Source organism: Cnephaeus nilssonii (assembly GCF_951640355.1).
Source record: "Cnephaeus nilssonii genome assembly, chromosome: 23".
In the NCBI taxonomy this organism is placed as follows: domain Eukaryota; kingdom Metazoa; phylum Chordata; class Mammalia; order Chiroptera; family Vespertilionidae; genus Cnephaeus; species Cnephaeus nilssonii.
In genome coordinates, this window is record NC_137094.1 from 18,619,676 (window position 1) to 18,642,557 (window position 22,882).

Consider the following 22,882-nt stretch of genomic DNA (forward strand, 5'->3'; position numbering starts at 1 on the left):
CAAATCAGCTAGGGCATTATGTGATTTTTATGTTTCACTCTTGTTAACACGACATGGAAGATATTTCCATCTTAAGTAAAACACCAAGACATTAGCCTCTTATTAGGGAATTTAACTCTAATTTATGAATATGCTGGCGTGCTTGCTAGATTTTATGCCTTCGGTTTCTTTACTCTTGTGCATTATAACTTGCATTATTGCTTAAATGGGCTCAGATTTCTTTATATCTTGTTCACTGTTAAATATATTCTTCTTAACAATATTTGATAAAATATTGACATAACCTTATAGTTTCAACTTTAAATTCAAGATAACCAGTATATTCTTAATAAAAATTTAAAAAAATCATTGTATAAGAAATAATGTATATGTTCCATTATGACATATAAAATTTACATGAGAAAACTATTCTCTTTTTTATCCTGGATATTCAGGTCTACTACCACAATGGGGACTATGGTGGAAATCCAAATACAGCTTCTAAATCAACATCCTGTAAGTCATTATTTGGCTATTAATTATATTAATATTTTAAAATATATCGAAACTTACAATGCTTGAATAGTTTACATTCATATCATGTTTAACTATAAAACATTTCAATTACATTTTTCATAAACATAGTATTTTAAGTTGCCCCAAAAGACGAGCATCATATTAAAATACAACCTCTTAAATGCAAATCAAGAAATTCAATGATGAAAGGATGGTTGATTTCATAAAATGATTCATAAAGGGATTAATCTGCATAGACTATTAATGATGATATGTCAGATCCTTGTTTCCATTAGCAGCAAAGTGTGTTTGTTTTGTGTATTTTAAACATATTTTTATTGATTTCAAAGAGGAATGGAGAGGGAGAGAGAGAATCATGGATCGGCTGCCTCCTGCACGCCCTCTACTGGGGATCAAGCCCGCAACCCGGGCATGTGCCCTGATGGGGAATCGAACCGTGACCTCCTGGTTCGGCTGGGCCCTTTTGCCTGTTTTTAAATTGAATTGCCTGTCTTATTATCATTGAATTGTCAGGCTTGTTTAACGTTCTCGATAAAGTCTTTTGTTGGATAGATGCTTTGCAAATATTCCTAACACGTTTGTATCGGCTCTGAATCATATCGGCAAAATTCGCGACCCTGAGAATGCCGTGGACTTGGTCTCATTCTGAATATGTTATTATTATTATTATTATTATTATTATTATTATTATTATTTAAACCTCAAACTAAGCGAGCATATGATGAAAAGTGTAGTGCTTTGAAGGTGATTATTCAAAGGACCCGGCGAGCCCTAAGCCCTCCGTAACCGCGCTCTGCGTGTCCTGGTTCGATTCTAGACAATTCCAAAGCACTGATCTCATTCCTGGTGTTTCTGATCGTCGTGACATCCATCGCCCTGATGGTCGTTCTCTATAAAATCTACGACCTGCACAAGAGAAGGTCCAGGTAAGAGCTGGTTTCAAAGTGAAAAAAAACAAACAAACAACACAAAACAAAACGAAAATAGTCAGAATGAGGAAGGCACACACCGGGGAGGCCAGTGGGGAACCAGGGAAGTGACCCGTGACGAGATGGCATGAAGCCCGGCTCCAAGGTGGTTTGCGTGGTCCTACTGGTTTATATCAGCTACCGACATTTCCCACGTTCGCTGATGATGGCGTGGATCTTGTTCCACAATGGCCAATGAAAAGCATATTCATCTCCGAACCAAGTGGGCCAGAGGGTCGTCGGCATGGCCAGGACCAAAGGAAGGGGGGCGCTGGGAAGGTGTATGTGTGCCTTTGGCCAGGGACAACTGCGTTTTATGAAAAACCAGGGTTTTACACTAAAATAAGTCCGTCTCTCGTCTGAGTGGAGCAGGCAGCCCTTCGTTGATATTTTTCCCTTCCTCCTTTTTCCTTTGCTCCCCTACTCTCCTCCTTCATCGTCTCCTCCCCGCCCCCCCCCCACCCCTCCATTCTTCTTTCTTCCCCCCCCCGTCCACTTCCCCGCCCCTCTTTCCTCTCCCCCACTTTTTTTTTAATCCTTTCTGCTCCCATTCCCTCCTTCCTTCGACACATTTATTAAATACTAGAGGCCCGTTGCACAAAATTTGTGCATGGGGGATGTCCCTCAGCCCAGCCTGCACCCTCTCCAATCTGGGACCCCTTGAGGGATGTCTGACCACCCATTTAGGCCCGATCCTACTAGGATCGGGCCTAAACGGGCAGTCGGAAATTCCTCTCACAATCCAGAACTGCTGGCTTCCAACTGCTCGCCTGCCTGCCTTCCTGATTGCCCCTAACCGCTTCTGCCTGCCAGCCTGATCACCCCTTAACCACTCCCCTGCCAGCCTGATGGATGCCTAACTGCTCCCCTGCCAGCCTTTTTGCCCCTAACTGCCCTCCCTTGCAGGCCTGGTCCCCCCAACTGCCCTCCCCTGCAGGCCTGATCCCCCCTAACTTCCCTCCCCTGGAGGCCTGGGTCCCCCACAACTGCCCTTCCCTGCAGGCCTGGGTCTCCCCCAACTGCCCTCCCCTGCTGGCCTGATCACCCACAACTGCCCTCCCTTTCAGGCCTGGTCCCTCCCAACTGCCCTCCCCTGCTGGCCATCTTGTGGCGGCCATCTTGTGTCCACATGGGGGGCAGCCATCTTTGACCACATGGGGGCAGCCATCTTGTGTGTTGGAGTGATGGTCAATCTGCATATTACTCTTTCATTAGATAGGATGAGTTGAGAGCCATCCTGATGCTGTGGTTCAGAATGGAAATGTACATTTCTTCTTTTTGCAGCAATTTGGATGAAGAACAGGAACTGGTGGTCAGGGGTAAGTATGCTGTTTTTTTTAACTGATGAATTACGCTCCCCGCACATTTGAATCCATTCTTTCTATATATTTATGTCTTATTTCAGAGAGGAAGGGAGTGGGAGAGGGAGATAGAAACATCCATGATGAGAGAGAATCATGGACCGGCTGCCTCCTGCACACCCCACGCTGGGGATGGAGCCCGCAACCCGGGCCTGTGCCCTGAACGGGAATCGAACCCAGGACCTCTATAGCTCGATGCTCAATCACTGAGCCACGTCGGCCGGGCTGAATCCATTCATTTTCAATAAGAAAACAACACTTTTTATCTAACGTGGAGCTCCTCTGTAGAGACGATGACAACGCTTGCATTTGCTGACTTAACCAGCAAGGATTAACATCCTAAGATGTAAGCGTAGCGATGTGTGTGACCCTCTGAGAGAGAGGCATGACCCTGGCTGGTCCTGACTCTGCCATCTGCTTAAAGATGACGAGAAACAGCTGATGAACGTGGAGCCCATCCACGCGGACGTTTTGCTGGAGACGTACAAGAGGAAGATCGCGGACGAAGGGAGACTTTTTCTGGCCGAATTCCAGGTGAGAAAAGGACGCGCGGTCCAGGCCGCCTCGTTGCCACAGAGACGATCGCTGGCGAGGGGGAGACCGTTCTGGTTGAATCCGCCGTGACCGCGGGGATCCTTGTCTCTTTCAGAGCATCCCCCGGGTCTTCAGCAAGTTCCCCATCAAGGAGGCTCGCAAGTCCTTCAACCAGAACAAGAACCGCTACGTGGACATCCTGCCCTGTACGTGGTGGCCGAGAGCGGGGTTTCTAGACGGGGTGGGCTCCTGGGTTCTTCAATATTTTTAAAAAATATATTTTTATCGATTTCAGAGAGGGAGAGAGAGAGGCATCAATGATGAGAGAATCATGGACCGGCTGCCTCCTGCACGCCCCCTCCTGGGGAGGGAGCATGAAACCCGGGCATGTGCCCTGACCGGGCATCGAACCGGGGACTCCTTCAGTCCGCAGGCCGGTGCTCCATCCGCCGAGCCAAAACAGCTTGGGCGGCTCTTCCCCGTTGACTCTTGTTTCTGTTCTTGGGACAGATGACTATAACCGAGTGGAGCTGTCGGAGATCAATGGAGACGCAGGGTCCAACTACATCAACGCCAGCTACATCGATGTGAGTACAAGGCCCACGGCCAGGGTTACGGGGCGTCTTCCCCACTCTGTCCTCGGCCCTTTGCCTTCCGTTCCTTCTCGGCCATGGCAACATTTTAGAATGATTTCTTTTTCTTTTTAAAAAAATATTTTTAATTCATTTCAGAGAGAGGAAGGGAGAAGGAGAGAGAGAGAGAGAGAGAGAGAGAGAGAGAGAGAAACATCAATGATGAGAGAGAACCATTGATCAGCTGCCTCCTGCACGCCCTGGTGCCGTGAGGTTGGCTGGATATAAAACACAGAAACAGCCCAGTCCACATGGCTCAGTGGCTGAGCGTCGACCTAGGAACCAGGAGGTCACAGTTCAATTCCTGGCCAGGGCACATGCCCGGGTTGTGGGCTCGATGGGGCGTGCAGGAGGCAGCCAATCCGTGATTCTCTCTCATCATGGATATTTCTATCTCTCTCTCCCTCTCCCTGCCTCTCTGAAATCAATGAAAAATATATTTTAAAAAAATACAGGAACGCCTACATCACCCTTATAAACTGCTGGGCCGTAGATGAGAGCAAAGTCTAGTTTGTTTTTAATTGTCTTGGGTGTAGAGCAAAGACACACGCAAGTCATGACTGTTGTCTGTAAATGCCACCTGACATGGTTAGCACGGTCCAATGCCTGGTGAGTTACTAAAATCCTCGATAACTGGAAGTGCCAAGCGAAATTCACAACCGAGAAACAGTGGCAAAGTACCATCCTCTTTCCCCTCAACCGCCCCCCCCCCCCATTCTGCACGTGAAGGAATGACCGGGCGTTCCGTTGACGACATGCCTTTGTGTGTGTGTGTGTTGCACAGGGTTACAAGGAGCCCAGGAAGTACATCGCTGCCCAAGGTAACCCCCCGACCGTCCCGGGTTCCCTGCGAGGCACCGTGTTGGGGCGCGTTCAAGAAGGGGTGTCTGAGGTTGCGTGTGTCCCCCTCCTAGGTCCCAGGGAGGAGACCGTGGACGATTTCTGGAGGATGATCTGGGAACAGAAAGCCACGGTCATTGTCATGGTCACTCGATGCGAAGAAGGAAACAGGGTGAGGACCCGGATGATGCTGGGGGGGGGGGGGGTGCAGGGTGGGGTGGGGTGGGGGGGTGGAGGCTGGGAAGAGAGAGCGATGGATCCCATTTCCAAAGGCCACGGTCACGTGATGTGCTTGGTGACTAAGAGATGGTTCCCTATCTTAATCAGAGGAACACTGGGTCGGAATGTTTCCTCTACGTACAAAAATCAAACTTGTACGTGTATGTGCGGGGGCCAGACATGGCAGGGATCTCCCTTTTCCACGTCCCGCGCGGAAAGAGAGATGAACGAACCGGTTCTAAGTGGAGGCGGCCAGGGATTGAGAAATAATAGAAATAAAGACAACAAGACGCAGAAATAGATTCATGAAGCTGGGGCTGGGTGGGACGCCATCTTTCCTCTCTGATGGAGAGGCAGCATGACGACGACGCTGAGCCACCCAGCAGGTTTATTTTATATCCCAAAAATCCAGGAAGTAACACCAAAACTTAGGATCAAAGGAGCTTATTTGCATTCTTAACTAGGCCCTAGCATTATTGGATTTACATATCTAGACCCGCCCCTGCTGACACCTGGGCTGCTATGAAGTCAGAACTGATTAACATGTCCAGCCTTATTGGGGAAGCATGTTCCCAGGGTGTGACTTGGCCTACTCCCTGAGTTCAGCTGATGATAATTAAGGAAATGCCCAGGTGCCTCCCAGGCGGCCCTCTACATGTATGCCCAGACGTACACAGGTACCTCTATGCAGACAGGAGCACAATGTCAGTGCTTACCTGCTGGGCTTAAATGTGATTCCTCTTTCTTGTTAGAAGTGTCGTTGTAAGTTCTAGGAGCCCATTTCACACGTCCTGGTGAATACTTGAAACGAAAACGGAGCTTGGGCCCTAGCCGGTGTGGCTCAGTGGATAGGGCGCCGGCCTGTGGACTGAAGGGTCCCTGGTTCGATTCCACTCAAGGGCATGTGCCTGGGTTTTGGGCTCGATCCCCAGTAGGGGGCGTGCAGGAGGCAGCCAATCAGTGATTCTCATCATTGATGTTTCTATCTCTCTCTCCCTCTCCATTCCTCTCTGAAATCAAATAAAAAAAGAAATATATATATATATGAATGTTTATATATTGATATATAGTATCAATATAGTTTATATAATATATATAGTGTGTATATATATATAGTGTGTATATATATATATATATAGTGTGTATATATATATATATATATATATTTACATGTATATATATGTATATGAATGTTTAAAAATCATGAATACTTGACGTTTTGAAAACCGGCGTTGTCCATGATGTCTTTAACCTGCAGAACAAGTGCGCGGAGTACTGGCCGTCGATGGAGGAGAGCGCCCGGGAGTACGGCGATGTCCTCGTGAAGGTCACGGACTACAAGACCTGCCCAGATTACATCATCCAGAAGTTCAGCATCACCAACGTGAGCGCGTTTTCCTGCGTCTCTTTTCTCCGCGTGCTACTTGTCCAAAAGTACAATCCTGGAAGACTGAGCGTCGACTTATCCCTAAAGCCCACTTGCAAAGCTAGGGAGGAAAAAAAAAAACTGTCCTTCTAGTTGATGTTGGGAAGTTTGATTCTTTGAAAACCAAATAGGTTCTTAAAAACGGACTTTAGCCCGGCCGGCGTGGCTCCGGGGTTGAGCGTCGACCTAGGAACCAGGAGGTCACGGTTTGATTCCCGGTCAGGGCACAGGCCCGGGTTGCGGGCTCGATCCCCAATAGGGGGCGTGCAGGAGGCCACCGATCCATGCTTCTCTCTCTTCATGGATGTTTCTCTCTCTCCCTCTCCCTTCCTCTCTGAAATCATTAAAAATATATTTTTAAAAAAGAAAAGAAAAGAAAGACCATGCAACCGTGGCCGAAAGAAGCGTGCATGGGGGCGGCGGGGGGGAGTTATTGTTACGGGTGCCCCCGCCCCTTCCATTTATTGACTTTGCCTTGGAAAAATAAAATCGGCTCCAAGCACATATTCTCTCCTGAGCAGAAAAAAGAGAAGATCGCCGGGAGGGAGGTGACACACGTCCAGTTCACCAGCTGGCCGGACCACGGGGTGCCCGAGGACCCCCACCTGCTCCTCAAGCTGCGCAGGAGGGTCAACGCCTTCAGCAACTTCTTCAGCGGCCCCATCCTGGTGCACTGCAGGTGAGAGGCCTTCCCCGGGGACCCCCGGGGCTGGCCGGGCATCGACCCTCGGGCCGTGGCCACACCGGGGGCCCCCTGGGTGCGTACACTCACCCGCCTCTCTCTGCTTCACCCCCCGCCGGCCTTGGCTCCCCTTGCCCTGCCGGGACCGCGCCTCCCCTGCCGTGTCTCTGTGGCCAGCGCTGGCGTCGGGCGCACGGGCACCTACATCGGCATCGACGCCATGCTGGAGGGCCTGGAGGCTGAGAACAGGGTGGACGTGTACGGCTACGTGGTCAAGCTGCGGCGGCAGCGGTGCCTGATGGTCCAGGTGGAGGTACGGCCTCCCCTCCCCTCCTTCGCTTCCCGACCTCGATCTTTAGGGGATGGGACTGGTGATCGTTAAAAGAGATCCAAATTCTGCCCGGCTGGCGTGGCTCAGGGGTTGAGCATCATGGATACCTAGGAGCCAGGAGGTTGAGGTTCAATTCCCCATCAGGGCACAGGCCCGGGTTTGCGGGCTCGATCCCCAGGGTGGGGCGTGCAGGAGGCGGCCGGTCCATGATTCTCTCTCGTCGTGGATGTTTCTATCTCTCTCTCCCTCTCCCTTCCTCTCTGAAATCAAATTTAAAAAAAATAAAATAAAAAGAAACACGTGCAAGGATGTTGGCTGCATCCCGCAGCGTTAGGGCGGCAAAGCCATCGGACACACCCTCCAGGCACATCCGTTGAGGAGTGGGCCAGCGGCATGAGGACACGGGGACCCTGTGGGAGGGAGTCCTCTCGGTCCACGTCTCTCCCCGGGGCTGATGCTCACGTGGGGACAGCGAGCGAAGAAAGGCGCCAAATGAAACGTGCAGGTGTCATTGTTAAGAAAACACACGAACATGTGCAGAGCTTCTAGAAACACAGATATCCGTGTCGATGGGTAAAAAAGGAGTGTGAACCAGGAAAAAAAATTATTTTATGTGGACAAATGAAGAGAGTGGAAGGATGCAGCCAACCCCAGGGGACCCGAGGTGGGCAAAGGAGGCTTGACCTTGATCAGAAATGTGTCTCATTTTTTAAAACAGGGCATTCAAATATGATGAAAGCTTTGGAGTTGTTCAATCTAGGGTGGACATCTTGAGTTTTTGTATTTTTTTTTAAGTAAATTTCTCTGTTTTAAAATGTTCTGGCAAGCTCTTCTGAAAATGTGTTCTATGGAATATCAACTTTCCTTTTTTTCTCCCAGATATGTAAAATTTACTAGAGTGTTATATATGGAGTGGCCAGATTATTATGATCTCTGGACGCATAATAATCTGGTCACTCAGTATATATATATATGAGACCCGGTGGGGTCCAGCCAGCCTGGCCAGGGGGAGGGGACATGGGCGGTTGTCCGGCCTGCCTGCTGGTTGAACTCCTGGTCAAGGGGACAATTTGCATATTAGCCTTTTATTCTATAGGATAGACACTGAATGGCCAGATGATTATGCGCTCAGAGATCATCACAATCTGGCCACTCAGTGTATATTGGTAATTTGACTTACTAACCCACTCATAGACACGGAAGGAAATGACAGATAAATATGTGGGTTTCTTTTTATTTTTTATTTTTAGGAGGAAGATAAAAGCTAGGCACTACACAATAGATGCCTCATCTCTTTAGCTAGCAATGTTTTTTTTTCTGGGGGGAAAAAAATGTCTGAGATGAAACTTGCTCATATTCCCAAGAACTATGAGAACCAACTTCCAGAATATGTAAATGTTAGAGATCACCGTCTCCTTTTCCATGCATCGCCCTCCCGTGAGCCCAACTATAGGAAAATGTGACCTATTTCCATGGGATCGGTAAGACCGTAGATTCGCTCGCTCTCGTCGTGACCTGCGTTCTTCCGTGACACCGTAGGCGCAGTACATCCTGATCCACCAGGCCTTGGTGGAGTACAACCAGTTTGGAGAGACGGAGGTGAGCCTGTCCGAATTCCACCTGTACCTGTCCAACATGAAGAAGAGGGACCCGCCCAGCGAGCCATCCCCACTGGAGGCTGAATTCCAGGTACAGACAGTGGTAACGGTGATGACGACGGTGATGATGATGGTGATGATGATGAGATTGATGATGATGATGGTGATGATGATGATGATGATTGATGATGATGATGATGATGCGTACAGATGACCTCCATGGGGTGCTGCCTCCCATGCTGTGGGGACCACCCAGCCATTGCATAGACGCGCTCAAACGTAGAAATCAGATTCTACAGCCAGCGCTGTCCACCATTCCTCACTCAGCGGGTCTACAGTAAAGGCTAAATGTAGCTGTGGAATCCTCGCTCATTTGGCTCCGTGGATAGAGCATCGGCCTGCGGACTGAAGGGTCCTGGGTTCCATTCTGGTCAAAGGCACGTTGACTGGGTTGCGTGCGGGCTCGATCCCCCGTAGGAGGCGTGCAGGAGACACCGATCCGTGGTTCTCTCTCATCATGGATGTCTCTCTCCCTCCCTCCCTCTCCCTTCCAGTTTACCAACCCTTCCTGTAAACTACCAAACGGGTCCATTCAGAGAGTGTCACAAGACTAGGACCATGCTTTCCCATCAGATGCAGGGTCAGAGGGGGGTTGAGATGGGGGTGGAGGGGGAGCCCGCCAGAGCACAGCTAACACAATCCCAGTCCGACCTGCCCTCCAGGGAGGAGGTAGTTTTCGTCTCGGGTGTCTTCCTTGTTGATTTCTTGCTCTTTTACCTGACAAATCACCCCTCTCCCCCCTCCCATCAACACACTCCAATGGGAGGAGACAGGAAGGAGCAGCGATGGCAGGAAGATCGCAGTTGGGGTTTTTGAAGGAGAAATAAAAATAAAAATAAAATTTGAAGGGACTGCTAGAAGAGGCTTAGGATTAGGATGGATGGGAGTTTGCTAGCGGCAGACCATGGCCACCAGAGGGCAGACTCGAGCATTGATTGATTGATGTCCACTTCCAGACAATGATGGCAGGATGGAGAGAGAGAGGGAGAGAGAGAGAGAGAGAGAGAGAGAGAGAAGATCCAGTTTTTGATGCTGTCTGGTGAGAACCGACAGTGGATGAACTGAATAGAAGGAGAGACAAGGAAGAGGGAGTGAGAGGCACCGGCAGAGAGGGTAGGTCTTGCTGATGGATCAGCTACTGGGAGTGAGAGGGACAGTGTCCCAGGAAGGAAGAAATGCATGAAGAATCAACCGTTCTCACCCTGCGCCCGTCTCCTGAGCAGGCTCTCTCCGGAGAGGACATTTCTGATCGTTGATAGCCACGCACCCTCGCTCTTTGCCGCGGGGACAGCCGGCACCTGTGGGGCCCGTGGCTGGTGCCAGAGCAGACCTGCCACCCACGGAGGAAGCGCCCCGTGTGACCGAGCCGTGTGCGTCTGTGCCCGCTCCCCGGTCACAGGCTCTGAGCGCCGGGCAGTCACCGCAGCCTCAGCGGCCGACGGGACCCGGGAGCGGAGGGAAGGCGGCGGGCGTCAGAGTCGGACGGAAGGCCGGTGCCGGGGCCTCTGGTGCCGCCGCCGGGCCCTGAGCCGCCGTTCCCACCGGTTCTGTCTGGTTTCCCGCAGAGACTGCCTTCGTACCGGAGCTGGAGGACACAGCACACGGGCAACCGAGAGGAAAACAAGAGCAAGAACAGGACTTCCTCCGTCGTCCCATGTAGGTGGCTCCTTCTGTTGTGTTCTTTGTGTGGGAGGCTCGTAAGCTCTCGGGTTTGATTCGTGGAAGACACACACACACACACACACACGCGCACGCACACACACATGCGCACATGCACACACAAACACACACACATACAAACACAAACACACGCACACACATACAAACACAAACACGCATACACACACATAAACACACACATAAACACATACACATATGCACACACATACAAACACATACACACACGCATGCGCACGCACATACATGTGACCTTAAGACAAGTTTTGAACATTGGGTTGGGTTGGCAGTAGGGACTGGCCAGCAGGCTGTTTACAACGAAGGTCTAGCGACCGCTTTGAGCCCCAGACATTCGTGATGGACTTTGGGGGGTCCACTGTGCCCACTGTTCACTTCCCACCGGTTAGTTCAGAAGCGGGGTGTCAGGAAGGCGTCGCCTCTCCAGCTGGAGGGGAGACAAAGGCCACGTTCTCCACCAGGTCTACCTCACCTCCCTTTCTCTCCGCTATTTACCCAGGGCTGTGGTCGGCAAACCGCGGCTCGCGAGCCACATGCGGCTCGTTGGCCCCTTGAGTGTGGCTCTTCCACAAACTACCACGGCCTGGGCGAGTCTATGTGGAAGAAGTGGCATTAGAAGAAGTTTACGTTTGAAAAATTTGGCTCTCCAAAGAAATGTTAATCGTTGTCCTGTTGATATTTGGCTCTGTTGACTAATGAGTTTGCCGACCACGGCATTAACCTTTTTAGGAAAAACAAAAACACAAACCACAAGGCATTTTGGGAACTAAATTTTTTATTAAATAATAATTTATTGGAGATACTGATTCCATTGACATGTTAATTATTTGTTAATAGAATAGAATTGGAAAAAAATGGGTTTTTACCTAAGCCATGTATTTTATTATCGTATATATGTATTTTTTTAAATTTATATCAAGCAGAATGCTAATGTTCCATGGAAAACTCAAGTCTATGTGTTAAGACTGAGTGATCACATGGGGAATTATGACATCGGTGTGTTGTTTCACCTTGAATCATGTCCCAGGTATGTTGCCTGGATCCTGTTGGGGGGCCTTCTTTTTCTCAGATTTCTGTTTTGTAATTTGCGAATCGTTAAGCACGGAGTTTCATGTCAGATCTCACTCCACGTCGATCAATACATTGACATTCGGGGATCTGCCACTTCTCAGTCGCTTTCTGATTCCGCGTGGCCGTCCAGCAGGGACGCGGCATTTTATGGGGAGACTGACCCCTCGTTTCTCGTGCACAGACGACTACAACAGAGTGCAGCTCAGGCACGAGCTGGACGTGAGCAAGGAGAGCGAGCACGAGTCGGACGAGTCCTCGGACGATGACAGCGACACAGAGGACCCGGGCAGATACATCAACGCCTCCTTCGTCATGGTAGGTGCCCCGTCTCCAGGGCCCAGAGTCTGGCCCTTTAAACGTACAGTCTATGTTATTATGGCCATTCTTATTTTATTTATTTGTGTTTTAAATATACCTTTATTGATCTCAGAGAGGAAGGGAGAGGGAGAGAGAGAGAGAAACATCCATGATGAGAGAGAATCATGGATCGGCTGCCTCCTGCACACCCCCTACTGGGGATGGAGCCTGCAACCCGGGCCTGTGCCCTGACTGGGAATCGAACCCTGACCTCCTGGTTCACAGGTCGATGCTCAAGCACTGAGCCACGACAGCAGGGCCTTAAGTGTTTTTACAAAAGAATGATGAGCTCAGCCACAGCGATTTGTTGATTGACATGAAACTTTCCATTTTTAACACTATATTTTTAACTTACGGAAAGGCCTAAAGATATTGAAACCTTGCACGTCATCTTACTACGTAAGGCAATGCTATTAGTTGCTATTTATGACAAACACAACTCTAATCGTATTCATTGGAAAAATAAAATGTGAGCAAATACAAGGGTTTGAAAATGGTTCTATTTACTCGGATCCTCACATTGGAAGCCAATCCAAATCCGCATATTTGCACAGTTAAAAACTTTCCATCAGATCCTCTGGATTATTCCGTGCGTCTGTGTCAAATACCTTTTCTTTTTGAAAAAAATATATTTTATTGATTTTTTTACAGAGAGGAAGGGAGAGGGATAGAGAGTTAGAAACATCGATGAGAGAGAGACATCGATCAGCTGCCTCCTGCACACCCCCTACTGGGGATGCGCCCGCAACCAAGGCACATGCCCTTGACCAGAATCGAACCTGGGACCCCTGAGTCCGCAGGCCGACGCTCTATCCACTGAGCCAAACCAGTTAGGGCTCAACTACCTTTTCAATAAACTGAAAATTCAAACAAGAAACCTTTCGTTATTCAGTAAAAGCTTTTTGCCTATCTACTAAGTCGGACTTAACTTCTTTCCCAAATTTTCCTAAAACCCATGCATAGACTATTAACTCAATGGCGAGCCACCTTACGACTCTGTAGACACCAATAAAGTAGAGACATCATGAAGATCCTGTGAAACGCTGATGCGATTTCCCTTTATAATCACATTAACCCAGGGGTCGGTAAACTGCGGCTCGCGAGCCACATGCGGCTCTTTGGCCCCTTGAGTTTTTAGCGAAGGCCAGCTTAGGAGTCCCCTAATCAAGTTAATGACAATGTACCTACCTATATCGTTTACGTTTAAAAAATTTGGCTCTCCAGAGAAATTTCAAGCGTTGTCCTGTTGATATTTGGCTCTGTTGACTCATGAGTTTGCCAACCACGGCATTAACCTTTTTAGGAAAAACAGGAACAAAAACCACAAGGCGTTTTGGGAAAGGGATCACTTGTTAGTTTGGTAAGGGATGCTCTAACCCTGATTGCACCTTCGTAGCTAAGGATCATCTGTAGCTCAATAGGCCTTTTGCATGTAGACATCACGCTATTTCATGGGCCTAAGAGCCTTACTCCTTTTTAATGTAGCAACATGGATCTCGGTAGTAAGTGGCTGTATTTTCCAAATGGCTATTTTCAGAACCCACTGCTCTTGTCCGTTAGGGACCGAGTCCCACTTTTTTCTTGTTTTTTTTTTAAAGAGTTACTGGAAACCTGAAGTGATGATTGCAGCGCAGGGACCCCTGAAGGAGACCGTCGGGGACTTCTGGCAGATGGTCTTCCAGAGGAAGGTCAAGGTCATCGTCATGCTGACTGAGCTGAAGAACGGAGACCAGGTTTGCACGTTTACCTTTTACGAGAGGCCCGGTGCACGAATTCCTGCACGGGTTGGGGGCCGATCGGGCGGGGACTAACATTGGCCCCGCCTCTGATCGGGGTGTGGGGGGGCCAATCAGGGGCGGGGCTGGCCAGGGGGTGGGGCCTCGGCGGATTGGCGGGCCAGGGCCCCCTTCCCCCCCACCCCCGAACTCCCGGTCAAGGGGACAATTTGCATATTACCCTTTTATTATATAGGATAGGATTTTATTTTTTTTAAATATGTTTTTTATTGATTTTAAAGAGAGAGAAGAAGGGAGAAAGAGAGAGAAACATCAATGATCAGAATCATGAATCGGCTGCCTCCTGCGCGCCCCACACTGGGGATCAAGCCCGCAACCCGGGCATGTGCCCTGACCGGGAATCAAACCCTGACCTCCTGGTTCATAGGTCGACACTCAACCACTGAGCCCCGCCGGCTGGGCTGTGGGATTTTTTAAAAAGAGATATGTGTTTACATTTGCAGCAACCCCTCCCTTCGTCTAAATTGTTTCAGCGGGTCAATGGCCCGGGAGTGCAGGCAGGGATGGCCATTGTGTCCGCCGTTGGGGGAAGGTAGTTGATGGAGAACCATCCGTAGAGAGGACCCACCTCTGTGATGCCCCTGCTCTTCCGTCCGACCCCGTAGATAGATGTCCAGCCCGCGTCTGTTGAGCTGCCGAGGTTGCTGCTCATCAGATACAGAGACGAAGCTCCAAAGACGTGGAGTCTCTCCTCCGGGGGCCGCGGGAGGGGCAGGGAGACCTGCCTTATGGCAAGGTCGTGACCCACAGCAGCTCCCGCCGTGCATTGGGAAGAGCCGATGACAAGGGCGTGGATGGGAGGAAGGAAGGTCAGGGTCGCACGGCGGAGACGGCAGGGCTGTGCCTGGGGGTCCTGGTCACCCCGGTTATTCCCAGGTGCCATCCGCCCGCACAGGGAAACACCACGCCCGGGTTGAATGCGTGCCCACCATCCTGAACCTAGGTGTTGGCATTTTACAAGTTTTCAGCGTTCAGGTTTAGAATGCAATTAGTTATTTTCCTTGAATGGAACGGTGGGGGGGGGGGGGGGGGGGAAGAAACGAGGAGAGAGATGGAGGGAGACAGGACGCTCGGGTAGTGGTTGTTATTGAACCGTGTTCTTTCTCACCCAGGAGGCCTGTGCTCAGTACTGGGGAGAAGGAAAGCAGACCTTCGGAGACCTGGACGTTCACACGAAAGAAACCACCCCGTCTTCAGCCTACACCCTCCGTGTGTTCGAGCTGAGACATTCCAAGGTAGATGAACTATTCGTGGGGTGCAGACCCTTTTTTAAAAAAATGTTTTTATTCATTTGAGAGAGATGAAGGGAAAAGGAGAGAAAGAGAAGCATCGACGATGAGAGAGAATCATGGATCGGCTGCCTCCTGCACGCCCCCCACTGGGGTTTGAGTCCACACCCCCGGGCATGTGCCCTGACCGGGAATCCAAACGTGACCTCCTGGTTCGTGGGTTGATGCTCAGCCTCTGAGCCACGCCGGACGGGGTGGGAGGGTAAATCGTTGATGTAAACAACTGGGTGTGCAAATGGACACAGGTGACTCCATGAGAGCAGAGCCACCATCATGTCCCCAGTTCAGAACGGAAGGTTGACATGGTAACACGGAGAGTACACCGTGAAGAGCCTGACTGTGCAATGACTCCGTGGGCTGCCCGCCCCTCTCCCCCCCCCTAGAGCTCACGTGCCCCCCGCTTCCGGTTTTAGAGGAAAGAGCCCCGCACCGTGTACCAGTATCAGTACAGCGGCTGGGGCGTGGAGGAGCTCCCCGCCGCACCCAAGGACTTAGTCTCTATGGTCCGGGACCTCAAGCAGCAGCTGCCCCGGAGGAGAGCCGCGGAAGGGAGCAAGCACCACAAGAACGTGCCGGTCCTGGTTCATTGCAGGTGGGTGGTCCCGGTTCCCTGCAGTGGGTGGTCCTGGTTGTTCACTGCAGGTGGGTGGTCCCGGTTCCCTGCAGTGGGTGGTCCTGGATGGTTCACTGCAGGTGGGTGGTCCTGGTTGTTCACTGCAGGTGGGTGGTCCCGGTTCACTGCAGGTGGGTGGTCCCGGTTCACTGCAGGTGGGTGGTCCCAGTTCACTGCAGGTGGGTGTCCTGGTTGTTCACTGCAGGTGGGTGGTCCCGGTTCACTGCAGGTGGGTGGTCCTGGTTCACTGCAGGTGGGTGGTCCAGGAGAGGGGAGTTGGGGGTGACCAGGCCTGCAGGGAAGGGCGGTTGGAGGGGACCAGGCCTGCAGGGGAGGGCAGTTGGGGGAACCCAGGCCAGCAGGGGAGGGCTGTTGGGGTGACCAGGCCTGCAGGGGAGGGCAGTTGGGGGGACCAGGCCAGCAGGGGAGGGCAGTTGGGGGGGACCAGGCCTGCAGGGGAGGGCAGTTGGGGGGACCAGGCCAGCAGGGGAGGGCAGTTGGGGGGGACCAGGCCTGCAGGGGAGGGCCATTGGGGTGACCAGGCCAACAGGGGAGGACAGTTAGGGGCAACAGGGGAGCAGTTAGGCATCGATCAGGCTGGTAGGGGAGTGGTTAGGGGCTGATCAGGCTGGCAGGCAGAAGTGGTTAGGGACAATCAGGCAGGCAGGCAGGCGAGTAGTTGGGAGCCAGCAGTCCTGGATTGTGAGAGGGATGTCCGACTGGCCAGTGGGATTGGGCCTCAATGGGCAGTCAGCCATGCCTTGTGGGGTCCCAGATTGGAGATGGTGGAGCCTGGGCTGAGGGGCACCCCCCCCTTTCCCTACCCCCCACCCTGTGCACGAATTTCATGCACCGGGCCTCCAGTGGGATATACAATCACTACAATCTTAATGCTGAGCAACGTGGATTTGAAAACTATCAGTTGATTTTCTAATCTGACCCCAAAAGGCAAAGATTTTAATAATCAATAATACTTCGTTTTATTAGTTAGCTCTGGAGACCCTTAACTTTCCTCTGTGATAGATGCCTTGTCTCCACCTTAAAGAGCACTATTGAAAGGAGGTCTACGGTAAAATGTTTGCAGAAAAATGTTACGATACGTGAGACATTGAAACCCACTAAAACGCTTTAAGAATTCCCCGGAAAGCCTCACTATGATTATTAGAATTGAATATTCTAGAACTGAGCCCTTTTCGGCATGTATTCAAGTCTGCCGAGGTGAAATTTATGGAGGAAGCTCTTTTTAATGTTTATTCTGTTATCATGTTTTTCCCCATAAAACGTAGTGGTTTTTTTTTTTAATTCTTTCTCCTTTCTGTAGAGATGGGTCGCAGCAAACAGGGCTATTCTGTGCTCTGTTTAATCTCCTGGAAAGCGCCGAGACGGAAGATGTGGTCGACGTTTTCCAAGTAGTGAAGTCTCTGCGCAAGGCCAGGCCAGGAATGGTCTCTACGTTTGTAAGTATCTCTCTCACCGTTGCTTTTGACGTGTTTTGCACTATTTGTGTTCACCACGTCTTCCCCTAAGCCTCCTCTCCTCCCCTTCCTTCTTATTCACTTTGCTATTCCTCTAGTTCATCTTCCATTTTTACATGATATTTCACAGTGAATTATTGGCGCTATAATAAGACTAGAGGCCCGGTGCATGAAATTCGTGCACACGTAGGGTCCCTAGGCCTGGCTGGTGATCAGGGCCGATCTCAGGTTCCCCGCCTCCTGGCCTCCCCGCCTCCTCCTTCCCTCACTGCCTGTGCTCTGCCACTGCTGCTGGTTGCCCGCCATGTTCCACGCCGCCCCCTGGTGGTCAGCACATGTCATAGCAAGCAATCGAACTCCCAGTCTCCCGTCTGAACTCACGAGGGGACAATTTGCATATTAGCCTTTTGTTATATAAGATACCTGATTAGAATTTGCCAGCAATTTCTGGTGGCTCTGCAGAAAGAATATTTATTGGAAGGGAGAGGCAGAGAGAGAAACATCCATGATGAGAGAGAATCATGGATTGGCTGCCTTCTGCACGCCCCCTATTGGGGATCGAGCCCATAACCTGGGCATGTGCCCTAACTGGGAATCCAACCAGTGACCATCTTATTCTTTTTTTTTTTTTTAATATATTTTATTGATTTTTTACAGAGAGGAAGAGAGAGGGATAGAGAGCCAGAAACATCGATGAGAGAGAAACATCGATCAGCTGCCTCTTGCACACCCCGCACTGGGGATGTGCCCGCAACCAAGGTACATGCCCTTGACCGGAATCGAACCTGGGACCCTTGAGTCCGCAGGCCGACGCTCTATCCACTGAGCCAAACCGGTTTCAGCCATCTTATTCTTTTTAAATATATATTTTTATTGATTTCAGAGAGGAAGGGAGAGGGAGAGAGAGAGAAACATCGATGATGAGAGAGAATCATGGATCGGCTGCCTCCTACACGCCCCACACTGGGGATCGAGCCTATAACCTGGGCATGGGCCCTGACCAGGAATCGAACCTGGGACCTCTTGGTTCATAGGTTGACACTCCACCACGGAGCCACACCGGCCGGGCTGGGAACATTCTTGACCGAATCCCTTTCTTCTTTCCCCGACCAGGAGCAGTACCAGTTCCTGTATGACGTCATTGCCAGCACCTACCCGGCCCAGAACGGACAAGTGAAGAAGAACCCCAATCGAGAGGACAACATCGAGTTCGATAGCGAAGTGGACAAACCCAAGCCGGAGGCTAATTGCGTGAGCCCGGCCAGCGCCCCCGAGAAGGCCCGGGCAGAAAGCAAAGCGCAGCAGGACGACCCCAAGCCCAGCAGCAGCCCCGCGGGGACAGGCCGCGCGGCCAACGGCCCCGAGAGCCCGGCGCTGACCCAGAGCGCGTAGGGGAGGCGCCGAGGACGGGTCGGCGCCAAACCTCCCTTCCGATGCCGCTTCTGTTTTTCTACAAGTGGGAGGACAACGCGGGTGTCCCGTGGACTCCTGGGGGGCCTCGGACCGATGTTGGGGGGACGCTTCTGTTGTGCTACCGTAGGCCGTATTTAAGACAGCTTTGTACAGTCCCCTGCTTGTGTTCAAGTTCTATCTTTCAGCAAAAGTAACTTCTTCGCAGTCTCGGCGTGTGTGCTTGGGGGTGTGTCTGTGAGACAGAGAGAGAGGGGGGCGGTATTTCAAGTGCATCTATGGGCTTGTGTTTTTGTTTTTTTTTTGTTTTTTTTAAGAAACAAACAACATTTTTTACTGCAAGTGTTAGCTTAGAGCATCTATTTTCTTACATCACGCATGGCGGGCCGGCTGGAAGAATCACATGTATGTTTCCACAGTGACCTGCAGGTGTCCTCGCAGTTCTATCCACATAGATCTTACAGTTGCCTGCGTTCCTCTTCGAGGCGTAGACATAGAAGTAAAAGGGGTATGTGTTTCCCACAGGAAAGCTAACGAGATTGACGGGTGGGAACCTGATAGTCCATATGTTAGCAGTTTTCCTGCCTTCTCTCGGCCGGCTCATTTCACCCAATTTAAGAATTTCAAGCAAAGGCTTCCTATCCTTCACAGGGTTGTTTACATTTTTTTGCAAGAAGGAGAAATCTCTGCATAATGTGGGACATTTGTTGCTCGTTTCTTTTGACCCCCCCCCCCCAAATTATATGTCTGTGAGAATGGAACTTTAAAAAAAATAAAATAAACGTCTTTAAACAAACGCAGGCTACCCTCAATCCACGGCGTAGAAATGGGAATCGTGCGAACGGACCCCTGCTGTCTGCCTAGGAACCCTCCTGCAGCTGTTTCCGTGGGCTAAACCTTTGATGTGAGAAATACGATCGCACCGGCACCTTCGCCGTGTTCGAGGGTGTCTGACGTGCTTGGCCTCTGAATCCCTCCAATGCCGAGACGGGGATCAGGTATTGAGAGCCATCGTAATAAAGTTGAACCCCGACCTTCTCCTGTCCTTAACATAGTGCGCGTTACATGTTCCTGGGTGAATTCTAAAAACACATAAATAAAATATAGGTGATGCCGTTAACATCTGTAGCACACGCTTACAGGTGTAAAGGTGGTTTATTTTTATTTATTTTTTTTTATGACACCCACAAAGTTAGCAAATGATCCTGACATGATTGCCTAGTTATGTGTTAATAGATAGATTTGGGAGTGACGCAAGGGTGCCTGCTTTATGTTCATTTTATTTTATGTTTGATTTATGTTAACGTAGAAGCAAGCTGGGGAAAATTTATTTCTTCTTCTGCCTAAGAGATGCTCGGTCAAGGGTCAGGAGGCCCCTGAACTCTGTGCAAATATATATTCATCCAAATCCGGTTGGGGGGGGTGGGGGACCTGCACTCAATCATGGGACTATCTATGTCTTTGACTTTTATCTTAAAAAGGAAAATGACATGGAAACCACACACCCATGTCTGTTACAGGGAGTTGCCCTCCCAGGTAACCCGTGACGAGATGTGAACGATTCCTTCTCTACACTTTGGCGCTGCGATCAGTAATCCCAAAACCCAGTCAGGAAAATTAAGCAGGAAGTTCCAACTTCATAGAGCCTGGCCCGTTTCAGACAGAAGGCTTGGGCTCGATTACATATTTATCGGGCAGGAGGAGACGATGGTAGGTTCCTTATAAAGTTTGTTTTATTTTTGGTACCAGAATTCATCGGGACTAAAAGATATAAAATTCTCAAATTTCTCCAACTTCTTAAAATTCAGCTCCCAAGCCATTCATTTCTTAAATATAATGCACGATAAGAAATTACTTATTTCTTTACAAGTATTTATTTTTACATAAGACATCGCTTACAAATAAATATTTGCAGAAAAGAGGCATACGTTTTAATATTTCCTTGCAGATAAAACTGTGTGATGTGACTAGCTGAAAGTCTGTGATGATCATTTTATTATATTTTAAATACTAAAAGGCATGAATTCATGCACCAGTGGGGTCCCTTGGCCTGGCCTGCGGGATCGGGCCGAAAACCAGCTCTTTGACATCCTCCGAGGGGTCCCAGATTGTGAGAGGGCGCAGGCCAGGCCGAGGGACCCCACTGGTGGACAATCGGGGTTGGGGAGGGACATGGGAGGTTGGCCAGCTGGGGAAGGACCATAGGAGGGCTCCAGGGCATGGCCAGCGCATCTCCCTCAGTCCCAGTTGGTCGGACCCCAGCAGCAAGCTAACCTACCAGTCAGATCGTCTGGCCCCTGGTGGTCGGCGCACATATAAGCGACTGGTCGACCAGTACACTGTCTGCCCTCTGGTGGTCAGAGCACATCATAGCGAGTGGTTGAGCAGCCTTAGCATATCATTAGATATTACGCTTTGATTGGTTGAACGGACGACCAGATGACCAGACATTTAGCATACTTGGCTTTTATTATTTTAAATATATTTTTATTGATTTCAGAGAGGAAGGGAGAGGGAGAGACTCACTGGCCAGGGCTGTTGCCCGCAATAGGAGATGCTATTGCTCAGGGCTCTCAGCCCCAATAGAATGAGACTCAATTGCCCAGGCCTGTTGCGCACAATAGGAGATGCTATTGATCAGGGCTCTCAGCCCCAATAGAATGAGACTCAATTGGCCAGGCCTGTTGCCTGCAATAGGAGATGCTATTGATCAGGGCTCTCAGCCCCAATAGAATGAGACTCAATTGCCCAGGCCTGTTGCCCGCAATAGGAGATGCTATTGCTCAGGGCTCTCAGCCCCAATAGAATGAGACGCAAGTGGCCAGGAGTGTTGCCCGCAATAGGAGATGCTATTGCTCAGGGCCGTCAGCCCCAATAGAATGAGACTCAATTGGCCAGGCCTGTTGCCCGCAATAGGAGATGCTATTGCTCAGGGCTCTCAGCCCCAATAGAATGAGACTCAATTGGCCAGGCCTGTTGCCCGCAATAGGAGATGCTATTGCTCAGGGCTCTCAGCCCCAATAGAATGAGACTCAATTGCCCAGGGCTGTTGCCCGCATTGGCGATGCTATTGATCAGGGCTGTCAGCCCCAATAGAATGAGACTCGATTGGCCAGGGCTGTTACCTGCAATAGGAGATGCTATTGACCAGGGCTCTCAACCCCAATAGAATGAGACTCAATTGCCCAGGCCTGTTGCCCGCAATAGGAGATGCTATTGCTCAGGGCTCTCAGCCCCAATAGAATGAGACTCAATTGGCCAGGCCTGTTGCCCCCAATAGGAGATGCTATTGACCAGGGCTCTCAGCCCCAATAGAATGAGACTCAATTGCCCAGGCCTGTTGCCCCCAATAGTAGATGCTATTGCTCAGGGCTCTCAGACCCAATAGAATGAGACTCAATTGCCCAGGCCTGTTGCCCGCAATAGGAGATGTTATTGCTCAGGGCTCTCAGCCCCAATAGAATGAGACTCAATTGCCCAGGCCTGTTGCCCGCAATAGGAGATGCTATTGCTCAGGGCTCTCAGCCCCAATAGAATGAGACTCAATTGCCCAGGCCTGTTGCCCCCAATAGGAGATGCTATTGACCAGGGCTCTCAGCCCCAATAGAATGAGACTCAATTGGCCAGGGCTGTTACCTGCAATAGGAGATGCTATTGCTCAGGGCTCTCAGCACCAATAGAATGAGACTCAATTGGCCAGGGCTGTTGCCCGCATTGGTGATGCTATTGATCAGGGCTGTCAGCCCCAATAGATGAGGCTCAATTGGCGAGGGTTGTTGCCCGCAATAGGAGATGCTATTGACCAGGGCTCTCAGCCCCAATAGAATGAGACTCAGTTGGCCAGGCCTGTTGCCCCCAATAGGAGATGCTATTGACCAGGGCCCTCAGCCCCAATAGAATGAGACTCAATTGGCCAGGGCTGTTACCTGCAATAGGAGATGCTATTGCTCAGGGCTCTCAGCCCCAATACAATGAGACTCAATACCCAAGCCTGTTGCCCCAATAGGAG

The 22,882-nt window shown here is 50.3% G+C and overlaps 1 protein-coding gene across 1 annotated transcript in view; it reads left to right on the forward strand.

The window, feature by feature from the left end:
- The window catches only part of PTPRC (protein tyrosine phosphatase receptor type C), a 68,138-nt gene extending 48,954 nt beyond the window's left edge, over positions 1 to 19,184 (forward strand). The window contains exons 11-30 of the mRNA XM_079763748.1: positions 150 to 163; positions 435 to 495; positions 1,334 to 1,442; positions 2,769 to 2,803; positions 3,270 to 3,379; positions 3,495 to 3,585; positions 3,890 to 3,966; positions 4,796 to 4,832; positions 4,926 to 5,023; positions 6,329 to 6,454; positions 7,018 to 7,175; positions 7,356 to 7,491; positions 9,049 to 9,198; positions 10,733 to 10,823; positions 12,115 to 12,248; positions 13,889 to 14,023; positions 15,199 to 15,321; positions 15,789 to 15,967; positions 17,310 to 17,445; positions 18,577 to 19,184. Coding sequence (XP_079619874.1) covers positions 150 to 163; positions 435 to 495; positions 1,334 to 1,442; positions 2,769 to 2,803; positions 3,270 to 3,379; positions 3,495 to 3,585; positions 3,890 to 3,966; positions 4,796 to 4,832; positions 4,926 to 5,023; positions 6,329 to 6,454; positions 7,018 to 7,175; positions 7,356 to 7,491; positions 9,049 to 9,198; positions 10,733 to 10,823; positions 12,115 to 12,248; positions 13,889 to 14,023; positions 15,199 to 15,321; positions 15,789 to 15,967; positions 17,310 to 17,445; positions 18,577 to 18,855 — 2,279 coding nt within the window. The 3' untranslated portion in view covers positions 18,856 to 19,184. The remainder of the gene's footprint in view (positions 1 to 149; positions 164 to 434; positions 496 to 1,333; positions 1,443 to 2,768; positions 2,804 to 3,269; positions 3,380 to 3,494; positions 3,586 to 3,889; positions 3,967 to 4,795; positions 4,833 to 4,925; positions 5,024 to 6,328; positions 6,455 to 7,017; positions 7,176 to 7,355; positions 7,492 to 9,048; positions 9,199 to 10,732; positions 10,824 to 12,114; positions 12,249 to 13,888; positions 14,024 to 15,198; positions 15,322 to 15,788; positions 15,968 to 17,309; positions 17,446 to 18,576) is intronic.
- The last annotated feature ends 3,698 nt before the right edge of the window (positions 19,185 to 22,882 follow it).